Genomic DNA, 13,671 nt, shown 5'->3' on the forward strand with positions numbered 1-13,671 from the left:
CAAACAACTGAGACCAAGAAATTAAGTACACAACAAGTGTAAAAATGAAAGTAATATAAGCATTCAATGGTACAATAGAAATAATCTCCAGTTGAATAAAATCGGATATAAGCATTCTATCATGACGCTCGCGGATTTACATTTGTTTTCTTTTTTTATATATGCACACGTCACACAAAGCTTGGAAACTGAAATATCCCTTTAAGAACAATGCGTCACACTTGTACAAAATACAAAACGGACGGAACGATTTCTATAGTACATACTTATCTTCAAAAAGAGAACGACGAAACCACACATGTCGATTCTGACATTTTGATGTCATGCGTCTCAAGACAGTTATTTATTGTCTCCCTAGCATCCTTCTACCTTTTCATTTTGATAAATGAGAGAAAAAAAAATTCTCTATCTATGAGGGTGTTACAATGAAATTACAACCCTCGGGAAAATTCATGAATGTTCATAAATTACCCCTCTAGTTGCGATTTCGTTGTCACGCTCTCTAGGTAGGGAATGGTTGTATTATGGTTTCCCTAGCAACCACGGGGTATCCCTGTTAAAGCTGACAATGCAAGTTAAAAACATGCATTTGAAATTAAAAAAAAATATATTAGCGAAATATTTTTTCAAAAATTGTTTCTGAGACATCCCCTAGTTATGACAGTGTGGTATCTAAGGAAGTGGCAGCCATTTTTCTTTTGCTCTTCTTAGTAACCTTCACTGGCCAACCCCCTATATAAAGCACGGGCCACTTGACACACGTGTGTCATTCTAAACATGTCTTGTCTCAGATACACATGCCCCGATATTGCAAATAACAATGTCAAATTGAAAATAAACACTGCACTCACCTGACAATATTTCATTGATGTAATAGATGAATGTGTTGTCAGCTATATCCCAACATATGTCCAATACGAACTAATAAAACACTTCAATATACAACAAGTTTTACACGTACATGTACATCGACACGTGTGTGTCCTTGATAGTTGTCGCTCGCTCGGGTCAGGTACGTAGTCACGTGTACATGGTCAGTTGAGTGCATCGAGTACAATGATATACGTGGAGATATGTGGACGGATTATTGTTTGGATTTCTATTCACTTGCGTTGGAATTTTATTTTGAGAAACATCTAAATGACAGCTTAGAGGAGTTGACATGTTTTCTTGCTAACAAAAGTCCCATATAGTTTTACAGGTGAGGGATTTGTTTACCTATTTGTAGGTGATATATACTGTGGACTGCTAGGCGTATGGGTACACGAATGAGCGCACGTGTGTCGATTCACGCGCTTTATATAGGGGTCGGTGAGTCGTCGGAATGTAAAACAAAAATGGCTGTCCTCAACTGGGGAATGTCTCATAAACGATTCTTGGACAACGAGTATACTTGTTTAAAAAAAAATCATTTTAATAATTTTTAACTTGCATTGTCAGCTTTAAGTATGGGAGCAATTCATCTCTAAAGGAACCTGGTCTAGTGGTTTAAAAACGATGACAATGACTACAAAACACGTATTATTTGATATGCTTAAGTTTAATACTATTATTACTAGTATCTGCCATGATGCTCTGTCATGATTCTCTCGCATTCAATAGAGGGAACGTTGTTCACATCCAGTATATTCAGTTTTGCTACCATCGACTTTGCACGTGCACATGTAGGGTATTCCGTTGATTTCATACGGAACCTTGCTCCCATCATCGACGCATTCTCCAGTTGAGGATCTGCATTCTACATAAATATAGATAAAAATTCTAAGAGAAAAATTCACATAAATGACAAAATAGTATATTGCAAGTATATCACTCAAACCCGGTTCAATAATCCACGCTTCATTACATTTGCCTATCAGTAAAATTCAAACGGACCTGACTATCAACCCAACTAAAAGCATGTCGATAGGGGGATCACAATACGCAATGTGAAGTGGAACATGTCAGTGAATCAGTTATCAAAATTCAATTCTAAAGAGCGACTGAAGCATACGGGTACAATGAATTTGCTTGTGTATAATACGAATATATATATAACACCTGCAATGTTAAATGATTGATAAAACTGAACAAATATTTCCTTCTGAGAATGGTCTGTCAATCTAGCAAACAAAAGACAGAAAGAAGTAAAAATCTAAAGCAAACCTACCAGATCTAAATATTTTGTTATAAGATACTGCAAACTTCGTAACTTACAAATAATAGTTGACATATTTACTAATTCTCGGAGCCCTAGCCTTTAGCACGGATACTTACTATTGGATATGAGCTCCATAGACAGTGTGTATCCATCCTTCATTGTACATCTGTAGACGGCACAACCGACTGTCGCGGTTTCATCCTGACTGACACATCCTTCTTGACCACGTGGACACTCTTCAATTACAATAGTTATCAGGTAAGTAGAAGTTCATTAAGTCGAAGTCATGACGTAGCCTAAGCGTTAGTCAAATACTATTAGATGGATACATCATACATTGAACTCATTGAATTAAGCACGATTTAACTGCACAGCCAAAGTTTTAGCATTTATTTTGAAATGCTATGAATAATCACCCTAGGGATCGTTCGACAGGCACATGGCGATGAAATACCTCAGCGACAGGGTTACAGATCCGGTGATTAATTGTCATCGGCTATCGTTAGTTAGGAACCGTGCCTCCAAATTAAGCAAACCTTAAAGTGAACAGTCGGGCAAGGATGGCTAAAGTCGGTAAAAATGGTGTGAATGTATCCAGTATAATTTCTTATGAAATGGAAAAATAAAATCTCTCGCCAAAATCTGTCTGCGTACGAAGAAATTAATTTAAAGTATAGGAATCCTAAAACGTCCTCCCGGCTGACTATGTCCGTGGTTACATTTACACGCAGCCTCGCTTTCAATGCTTTCAACTTTTCTTTTACTTTAATGGTCAGAACTGGGAAACTAAGCAGAACTTGACCGTCGTATTAATATGTGAGAACTTTTGGGAGGCCAATGAACACATTTAGACTGGTTTTCTTTGCCCGACTATTCACTTTAAATAATTAATGAGTCATAAATCATTCTTCATAGGTCAGAGTCTTAGATTCCCGTAAATGTGGAAATAAAGGAAGGTATACTCACTGGACATGCAGGTCAAAGCCTCCGCGAATGGGATAGCGAAGACAATCGTGAAGATCAGGATAGGGGAGACAATGTGCTTCATCTACAATAACAACACAGAACAATGGATTAACAGGTTTCCGCGACCACCGAATTGCGTTTACATGTTTTACGATTTTAATTTTCTTAGTAGATGCTCGCCCTTGTGAGGTAGGCTCTTTGTATTGTCCCCTGGCCGAGGCACACTAAAGTCTAAAAAAGTCGCAGTTTCTGCTCCTGCTTAGCGCTTAGCATACAGGGATTCGGACGACTGGTTCGCCAGTTGTCAGTATAATGTGATCGGGTGGAGTGTGTTTCTTTGTGTATTCGGCAAAAGTTCCACTATACAAGAAGACACAACACGAAAATACCGCAGCCTTCCAAAACACGAACTACACACACGCTACTCACCGCATACATGGGAGGCCATCCTTACAACGATAAAACGAAATAATGATTATTTAGTTTTTTCGATAAAACGAAATAATTACTTTGTTGAAACGAAATAGTATTTCGTTAAAACGAAATAGCATTTCGATAAAACGAAATATTATTTTGATAAAACGAAATAAAACAAAAGTGTGTGGCATATCAGTCAGGGGCTCCGTAGCCCAGTTATGGTATAACTTTAAAAATTTACTAACGGTAGACACGTTATTATCCCATCATTTGATTCAGAATGCAGGTTACTTTCTTAAAAAACTTGCACAACTTTACCTTATATTTTATATCAAGATTTGAGTATTAGAGAATTAGAATTTACTGCGAAAAATTTAGATTTATCCATATGAATCTAGCATGCTGGTAAGTCAAAGATCCACTATTGGCCAATATTTAGGACTATATACTAATTTCTTTCATGCCTACGGGTGAGGAAGGCTTTGGGTTTTGACCCCTGGCCGATACACACCATAGTCTAAAACGTGGTAGTTTCTACCCTTGCTTAGCACTCAACATAAAGGGAGCGGGACGACTGGTTCGCCTTTTGTCAGTATAATGCGACCAGATGGGTATGTTGCTTGGTGTCTTCGGCGGCATACTTCAGTGATATAGCTATGGCGGCATATTTCCGCCATCGAGTTAGTTTAGTCGAATAACGGTAACTAAAATTTGACCAGATAATTATGTCGGAAAGTCGAGTTATAACATGACTTATTGAGATGTTGGTGTCGGTGAGATGAGTTGTAACCCGACATATCCACATAATCATATTGGGAAGTCGAGCTACACTATCGTGGATCTCGTAAAATAAGTCAATTTTCAAGGATTTCCCGTGATGTAAGTCGACTTGCCGACATAAATATCTCAATGTTCAAGTCATGTTACAACTCGACTGGTCGACATAATTATCTCGGCAAAGTTACGTTACATAACTCGACCTTAATTGATATGCCACCATATAAAAAGGACAACAAGAAGACACAACACGAATATACCACAGTCTCAGTCTCCCCCCCCCCCCCCCACACACACACACACACACTTCTTACACGTAAAAAACGCATAAATGGGAGCCCGTCCTTCCATTACCCTGGCTATAAATAGGACGTAAAGTTTATAAAACAAACAAACAAACAAGCCTACGAGCGTAATACTGGCTGGTCTCGTACGATACACTCATGTCGCCTGACGCTGTATTACATGGCTATTCATTCAATACAGCCACGTGACGTCACGGCATCAACAAATTACTATTTTCTCTGTAAAATTTAAACATATTTTTCGGAAACTACGCTGGTTTTACTGTAAAAGATGCAATCAACGAGATTTGCGTTGAAAATATCACGTAAATTTCATGTATTGAGAATTCACTTGCAGTCGCGGTTTTCTTTAAAACTTGTTTCAAAATGGCGGACTATCATGAAATGGCAATCATTGTAAAATTGCAATAATACGTCAAGTTATTGAAGAAAAATACTCTTTCATATGTGGATATGAAGGATATAGGGGACCTTACATGAGTGGCAATGTGATATGAAATGGCTGTATGACATGGCTGGACGGGCCAGTTATGTGATGAAAGGAGTATTTTATCAAGCAATACAACGTGGGTAAAGTAGGATTTACCGCCGATCAGTATCACTTACCGGCAATTGTGACGTCATAAAAATCATGTCAAAATATGATGTCACAATCACCAAAATGTGAGACTGAACGAAGGTGAGTAATACTTTACTGACGTCGGTTCGGTATCTCAAAATTCCGACTACAGGTTACAATGCGTATACATTTTAAAGATGCTTCACCGCTGACAAATAGCTTCACCGCTGACAAATAGTATTTTTTTCACTATCAAAAACAGGAGCAGACGATTTAGTATTTTTATTCAGTTACAAAAGTTACATACTTTTCACCATTACCACCATTGAAAAGTTTGTGCTTCTAATTTTACTTCAAGTTAAAAATAGGAAAAATAATTATTTGCATCTCGAAAAAATTCCGTGGCATTATATCCTATATGGAATGAAGCACTGATTGCGCATGCAACAAAGGCGAAATAAATTATTTCATATTATTTTTTGTGTTAATTAGACATATATATACATGATCAAACACCAATTATTGTTCAATTGATGAATATCATTTATGCTTTGTCGGCGGTGGAGCATCTTTAAACATCAACACAAGGGATATCAAGACAACAGAAACAACAACACTACTTCTATTGTGTAGTTACTGGATTAACAATAACGATAGAAGAACATTATCATAACATTTAATCTTTAATCTCGTTTAAAAACGCGAATTTCTACAAAAAATAATAAAGAAGAATAGCGAAGTGTAAAAAATGACTGAATGGTTTTCCTTTATATAATTCACCTTGATAAGTCGCTTTAAAAAGAAAATGTTAGGATTCCTTACTGGACATAAGTCATTACTATAAAGATATGAGATTCTATGTTTGTTGATCCAATAATAAAGCTATGAAAAAAGTCAATTAAAACTTATTATCAACTTACCTTGATTCTCCAAATCTTACAAAGACATACGCTGCCTCAAAGACGTTTTCTTTTATACTGCATTCACATTCTCGTTGTTATTCTAATCACGTTTTGCAAAATGAAGCATATGTTCTTAAACCTTATAAATCACCTAATAGTTATTCAACAAAGGCATTTCAATTTAAATGATCATGACTATAGCATAACTAATGCTCTTTTTATAATGCAAAAACATTTTGTACATATGCATAGAGGAAATGGTTTTGTAAAAACAATCAATGTGTCCATCTGTTAGCTAAGAGTGATCGATTATTACTGAAATTTCATCCCAAAAACTGTCAACTTTGCAAGTTAAACGAGTAATGAAGGCATTAGCATAAGAAAGTAAACGGAAATGATTCTCGTATGAATGTAGTTGGTTGGTTAAGCTAAATATAATCTATCTCGGTAATGCAAATAATCAAAAACTGAAATTGCACATTTAATTTACTAAGAAGTATTGTAGTATGTGTTGCCATACCCCTTTTAGTAAAACTCGTCAGAAATGCAGCGCAGAGGAAAATCAATTCAACATATCAGATTCACATCCGTAATGATATCTTATCAATGCTGTTTGCGCAGTTTTATCAACTCAAACTACACAAAAATGTGCAGCATGCCTCATTTTAACTGTCCTATTTGACACTCCATTGAAAATAATGTTTCGGCACCTGGAACAGTTGCCTATATATAAAGTATATAAATCTCTGATTACTTCTAAATGTGTAAATGGTCTTGTTCCCAATTATCTGTGCTCTCGTTTTAATCGGACCAGCAATGTAGATTCTAAAATACTCATCAGACAGATCCAAACGTTCTATTTTAGTCATGTTATTGTATCAAGTTCCAAAATTTGGAATCAACTTTCAAATGATGCGAGATCCTTGCCTTTCTTTGCATCTAGAGGCTAGGAGGATAGTTGAGTGTTAAATGTATATGTGTATGTTCACTCGCGAATCAATTCGACAGTATCACAGTCAATCCAGGCCTTGGTATATAAGTCTAACTGGAGCTACGATGCCCAAGACATTGCTAGTCCTAAGGCCATTCAAGGAGTCCCGACAAGGTTAAAGTCCACGTTTAAACCACAGACCACGTTATCTGGAGCCACAGCATTGAATGCACTGGCGTCCCCGGAAAAACCGTCATTGCCTCCGCAGACACAAACACTCGTACAACTGAAGTAGCCGCCACCCGTCATACACTCACGTTATCACATCCTACTATTGACGTTGGAAAGTATGCTGGTAAAGCAAAGCAACCACACCACGTCAGAAGCACCAAGGCTTCCAAGGCTCAAGTTAAGTAAGGGTTCAGGTGACCCATGATGTTCTCTCGGACGACAGTGAGTTTGGTGATAGCACAGATGCTGTCTGCAGTTACAATTTCAAAATTCGGAGTGCACATGCTCGAAGGTCGATAAAAGCACATAAAAATTAGCTAGAAAGAGTACGCCTCTAAAATAGCATCCGATACATCTTTTAAGAAAGCATGGGAAACGATAGGGAAAATCAGTAAACAAAGAAAATCAACACCATATGCTTACCTCATAGATAAAAACAAAGTCTTTTCTTAAAAATCCGAAATTGCAAATCCTTATCAGCCAAAAACTTCTCTAAAGATTTTTTTAATTCAAACAAGAGAAAGAAAAGAGGCGTCCCAATTTAAAATAATCTAACGCAGAGAGCTTATAGTGCTATAACAAACCATTCGTGTTAGAAACCTTTATTCGAGAAGTCTTTGTCAAGAAAGAACATCTTGTGGCGCATGTTCTTTGAGCCTTGAAAAGGCAATATTGTTTGCATTTCTTTGTGAGGTGTTTCTTTTAAAGGCTTTCATGTTATCCAAAACTTTGACGCTTATGTGGTGGCTTAGGCATTATGCTTCAGTGAGATAGCACTACACAAGAAAACCCAGAGGGATCTTGTCGCCCACCAATAAATTATCTGTTTCTCTGCTTTTCAAACATCAACTATCAAAATCAGATATGGCGGCCTGTCGGCCAGCTTTTAGACTGATCGATCCCAAAATGCATTATGCTCAACTTGTACTGATTTGAAGCGTATACATTTGAAATTTGAGAAAGAGTCCTTAAGGTTCTATACCCTGTTTAAACTAGTGATTTTTTGTATGGCTATACATATCACTTCTTATGTGTACTTGAACATAACTTAGTTGCTAAAAGGTGTCTATGTATCCGTCTTAACCTTTCATATTATTGTTGATACCCTTCCTATATGCCAACAATTATTCATTCAGTTTAGTAAGTCAACAGGGAACTTCGCGAAGTTGGTCCACATATTTCTGTTACCAATCCGTCAAACTAGCACTCATAGTACACATAATGGCATGGTTATTTGGTGACAGCAATGTATACTGAACCCTGTGGACTTACTAAACTGAAACGTGCATTCTTTTTTGCATATTTAGAACAAGAGAGATATCTCTGGTAACTTCTATAATATCTTAAAATTGAACGGTGATTAATATGACGCAATAAGTTACTTTTAAGCTTGTCTAACTACCTGTAATTTTTTCTGTTAGACGACACCTAATCTTATAAATTAACACTGGACAAAAATACTTTGATTTGTTTGATGTGTTATTGTGTAGCATTAGTATGTACTTTTTGTATAGATAATATTCGAAATGCATTCATTATTGCAACTCATTTACATCCAACAATTTGCAATGTAGTTGTTTCATAGGATACATATAACGTCACCACACAGATTACAAATCTAATTAGGAATCAGAAAGCAATGCTTCATAAAATGTCGCAATTACAGACATAACTTTCAATAATATACAAGCACGTGCATTCTAGAGGGATCTTAGTGTCACCACAGATTACAGTGGAGAAAGGGATCTTTCTCTGCTTTTCAAAATATCAAAATCCAAGATGGCTGCTTGTTGACCATGTTAATGACCGATCCGTCCCAAAATGCAATATGCACGACTAGGGTCCTAGGGGAACCTACATATGAAATGAGAAATAACTGTAACATGATTTGTAAACGGACGAAAGACGATTTGAATATCTCGCCATCTGATGATGATAAAAATATCACCAGAAATACCTTTAAAAGGTGTTCGGTAATAATCGAGCATATACCCTTAATATAGAATAAAGCCTTCTGCAACATTTCAATAGTCTCAGCAATTGATTATCATCTTCATATTATACTGAGCGCCGATGAAACGAAACAGTTTTTTAAGTGAATATTTTATATAAAATTTTGGTTCATATCGACAAGATTAGCAATATACATTGAGCGCCATGTACATAGCCAGTAATGATTCGCTTGACTAAAATCGCCCCGGGCCGTGAAGCGGTCAATTGCCGAAAACGTACCTTTCCGTACGTGCACTCTATATTAAAGCTGACAATGCAAGTTAAAAAGTTTTAAAAAATTGAGATTAAAAAGAAAATTAAGCACACTTGTATTTCAAGAATCGTTTATGAGACAACCCCCTATCGAGGTCAGCCATTTTTGTTTTTTCGCTCTGTATGTATCCGGTGCTCTCATCGACCCCTATATAAAGCGCGTGAATCGACACACGGGCGCTCAGTCTATACACGTACATTACGTTAACAAAACACTTACCTATAAAGGTATATGAGGCTTGTTTGGCAACAAAATACATAAAATCCTCTAAGCTGTCATTTACATGTTTATCAAAATAAAATTTCCGCACAAATGCATAGAAATCCAAATGATTAACCGTCCACATATCTCCACGTATATTATCGTAACCGATGTACTCGACTGGCCATGTGCACGTGACTACCTGTCCCGAACAAGCGACAACTACTGTACCAAGAACACACACGTGTCGAAGTACGTGTAAAACCTAGTGTATATTGAAGTGTTTCATTAGCTTGTTTTGGATATTATTTGGGATTTAGCTGAAAACACATTCATGTATCATTATAATGAAACCTTGTCAGGTGAGTACAGTGTTTATTTTCAGTTTGCATTTGCATTTACCGGGGCATGTGTATACGAAGCAAGTTATTTTTGAAATGGCGCACGTGTGTCTAGTCCCGTGCTTTATATAGGGGGTTGGCCAGTGAAGGTAACCAAGCAGAGCAAAAATAAAAAATGGCTGCCACTTCCTTGGATACGACACTGTCATAACTGGGGAATGTCTCAGTAACAATTTTCCAAAAATAAAAAAAAAATAATAAAAAATATTTCAAATGCATCTTGTACATGGAAATCGACACAAATATTCGGCCGATGCAGAGATGGGGCCCCGGCAAGGGGCAATTATTGCAGCATAGCATTCGTCGTATTTTACATCAACCGAATCATGAAGGTTAAATACAAATAATCGTAACATAATTTCCCATTTAAAACCACACGAAAACGTTCCATAGAACGTCCATGCATGTAGCTGTCAAAGATGTGAAAATAAATTAGCTCATACATAGATATTTTACAAGTACAATATATGTGTTCAATTATTCGTGTAGTTTTTTGCAGAGATTTAATTAAATTATCTATGTCTCTGGTTGGTTTTTTTTTGTAAACAATATTTGAGTTCTGGAGAGAGATGACATGAATGTCCAGCTGGAAGGAAAGAAACTTTTATGATGTATATGTATCGTACAATGTATATATGTAAACGTACATTCCATGTAGCTGCTATAGAATTACAACTAGGAAATTCTCTCAAACATTGATAATATTTAATTCTTCACATTCATGTAGGCCTATGCTGTGAGAATTAACACATCATATATATTTCCAGAAAACATATAGGCCTACATGTATGTTACTTTCCTTTTCTGTTGTTTCCTGTTCTTTTTTGTGCTCTGGAGAAAAAGATGATTGAGTTGAAGAAAAAGTAATTAATTAAGAGAAATGTGTACCACAGTACTTTGTCTGTAGCCGAGGGGTTCTATACTGTTTTAATAGTCCAGTAATTAATAATTAAATTGAAAATTTCAAAATTAAGATGAAATTGTAAATTCCATTTTTGAATGAAGTGGTTCCCCTCCTTTGAGAGTACACAGTGTGTATACCCTTTTAGGTTTTTAGGAATAATACCTGAATAGGAACCTGAAATAACATGACAATCAATCAGGTATGTGTGTGTTGGGGGGTGGGGGTGGGGGGCTAAAAGACAGAAGAATCATGAGGTTGGGAAGTTGTAACTTGAGTGGGGGGGTTGAAATATAGAAGAAATAGCTACAGATAACTGGAAGTGGAAGGGTGCTTTATCATTGATCTGGTCATTGCATATTTGGGGTTTACATGGCTTTTTTTTTTGGTTATTTAGTCTCATTGATTTTGGAGCAACTTTGAATCCATATGGTACTGTAGATCTTTCTTTTTTCCATGTGTAGCTATTTCTTCTGTATTTCACCCTCCGCCCAAGTCACAACTTCCCAATAGGTACCACTTTTTTGTTTAGAACTCAAATCAAAGACAGATGTACATAGTACTACATACTACATTTTAGTCTATGTGTTTGTAATCACTGTTACTACAGTATTAATACATAAATGGTCTATGTACAAGTTACACATAGACAATAAATGCATGCTTTTTAACATGCATTGTCAGCTTTAATGCGCTTTGGCAAGTGTCTAGTCCTTGGTGATAGCAACACTGTTTTCCAAGCTGATATTTTGAAAACGTCGCTTAGTTTGGAAAACGATGCCACGACTTATGGACAACCAGCGTCACGAAGTTAGGGGTATGTTGACAGGTGGACTTACATACGATATATATATACGCGTAACCCATCTCCCTGACAGCTTCCAAGAAGCTGCCCAAACGTCCAGAACACGGACGTTATTTAATTCGTATGGCAACGAATGTGACAGGTGGGGTGGTGGTATAATGATGGTTTGGGGAGGGATATCATTCCACAGAAGAATGCCTTTGTTGATCGTGGATGATAATCTGACGGCGCGACGATATATTGACGAAGTCCTACAAACTACCGTCGTACCGTTCTTTCGAAATCATTCAGCCGCCGACGTTCTGCAGCAAGATAATGCCAGTGCGCAATCAGCGAGGTTTATGACAGACTTCCACAATAATCAAAACATTCAAACACTGCCCTGGCTTGTCTTCTCCCCGGACCTCAGTCCGATTGAAAACCTGTGGTGCCAGTTAGGTCAAGATGTGAAACGACGTCAACTACAGCCTCAAACTCGACGCCAACTTGAAATTGCCCTTCAAGAAGAGTGGAGAAACATTCACTAAGTCAGAATCTAGCACTTCCAGGTCTTAAGTCTATCAGGATAGAATATGCAATAATGATGGTCATTTAAATTCAAAACCAGGATGGATTCAGCTGGATTTTTTCACGTGACAAGAGGTACAAACACTCAATCAACTAGAACACTGACACGTCAGAAAGGGCCCGCTGAATGTGCTTTACGATTTGAAAATGACTGATGACAGCATAGTACAAGAATGATCTATGTCTGACAATGAAGAGGGGGTCTTTTCTCTGCTTTTAAAACTTTAAATATCAAAATCCAAGATGTTTGCCTGTCGACAATCATGTTGACTGAATAATTAGTCCTAAAATGCAATATGCACAATGACACTAGGGGAACCTACATATGAAATTTGACACAGATCCCTTTGTCACTTAATGAAAAATAGCGGTAACAATTTGCAACTATCAAAATTCAAGATGGCTGCCTGTCGGCCATTTTGTTGACCAACCAAATATAAAACGCAATACGCCTAACTACGGTCGTAAGGGAACCTACGTATGAAATTTGAGACAGATCCCTTCAGTACTTTCTGAGAAAGAGGTAACAATTTTCAATTACCAAAATCCAAGATGTCTGCCTGTTTAGTCCCATAAAGCAGTGTGCACAAGGGCACTAGAGGAACCTACGTATGAAATTTGAGACAGATCTACTTTGTGAGATACCAGTAAACTATCAAAATTCAAGATGGCTGCCTGCCGGCCATCTTGTCGGCCGATTTGTATCAAAATGCAGTATGCACAACTAATCCAGAATTTAAATATTTATCTACGCGTGGTACATTAATCTGTTACAGTAAACATGCATATCATGCAATTTCATGTAATATGGAATACAATGCTGATATTAATGGCATCACATGTTGTAAAACATTGTTAAATCCATGGAATGGGGGGGGGGGGGGGGGGGTATACAACTTCAACTCTTCTCCAGAAATGGGGAGGGGCGCTAATTACGCTAATTACAGAAAAAAAGCACAAAAAGTGAAAACCTAAAAATAGCAAAAGGCACTACTAGACCATAAGAACAATGTGTCTATGAAGTTTCATGGAAATATCTCTGCTGGTTTTAGAGTTGTGCTCCGGAAACGATTCTTACACAAAAATCTGCCAATTTCAGCAATGTTTCCATGGTTACAGAAAAAAAGTACAAAAAGTGAAAACCTTAAAATAACAAAAGGCACTACTAGACCATAAGACTAATGTGCCTATGGAGTTCCGTGCATATATCTCAACCGGTTTTCCAGTTATGCTGCGGAAACGAACGTGGTACAAAAATATGATATTTTCAGCAATGTTTCCATGGTTACTGAAAAAGTGCAA

General features: G+C 37.1%; 1 protein-coding gene across 1 annotated transcript; it reads right to left on the reverse strand.

The window, feature by feature from the left end:
• Nucleotides 1–1,521: 1,521 nt before the first annotated feature.
• On the reverse strand, nucleotides 1,522–6,219 carry LOC138317073 (uncharacterized). The gene is made up of 4 exons (XM_069258694.1): nucleotides 6,085–6,219; nucleotides 3,107–3,188; nucleotides 2,257–2,376; nucleotides 1,522–1,738 (listed from the first exon to the last, which is right to left on the reverse strand). Exons 2-4 carry the CDS (start codon nucleotides 3,186–3,188, stop codon nucleotides 1,596–1,598), a joined length of 345 nt encoding a protein of 114 aa, XP_069114795.1. The 5' UTR covers nucleotides 6,085–6,219; the 3' UTR covers nucleotides 1,522–1,595.
• Between the last annotated feature and the right edge of the window lie 7,452 nt (nucleotides 6,220–13,671).

The sequence above is a fragment of the Argopecten irradians genome, chromosome 2 (genome assembly GCF_041381155.1).
Source record: "Argopecten irradians isolate NY chromosome 2, Ai_NY, whole genome shotgun sequence".
NCBI classification, from domain to species: Eukaryota; Metazoa; Mollusca; class Bivalvia; order Pectinida; family Pectinidae; genus Argopecten; species Argopecten irradians.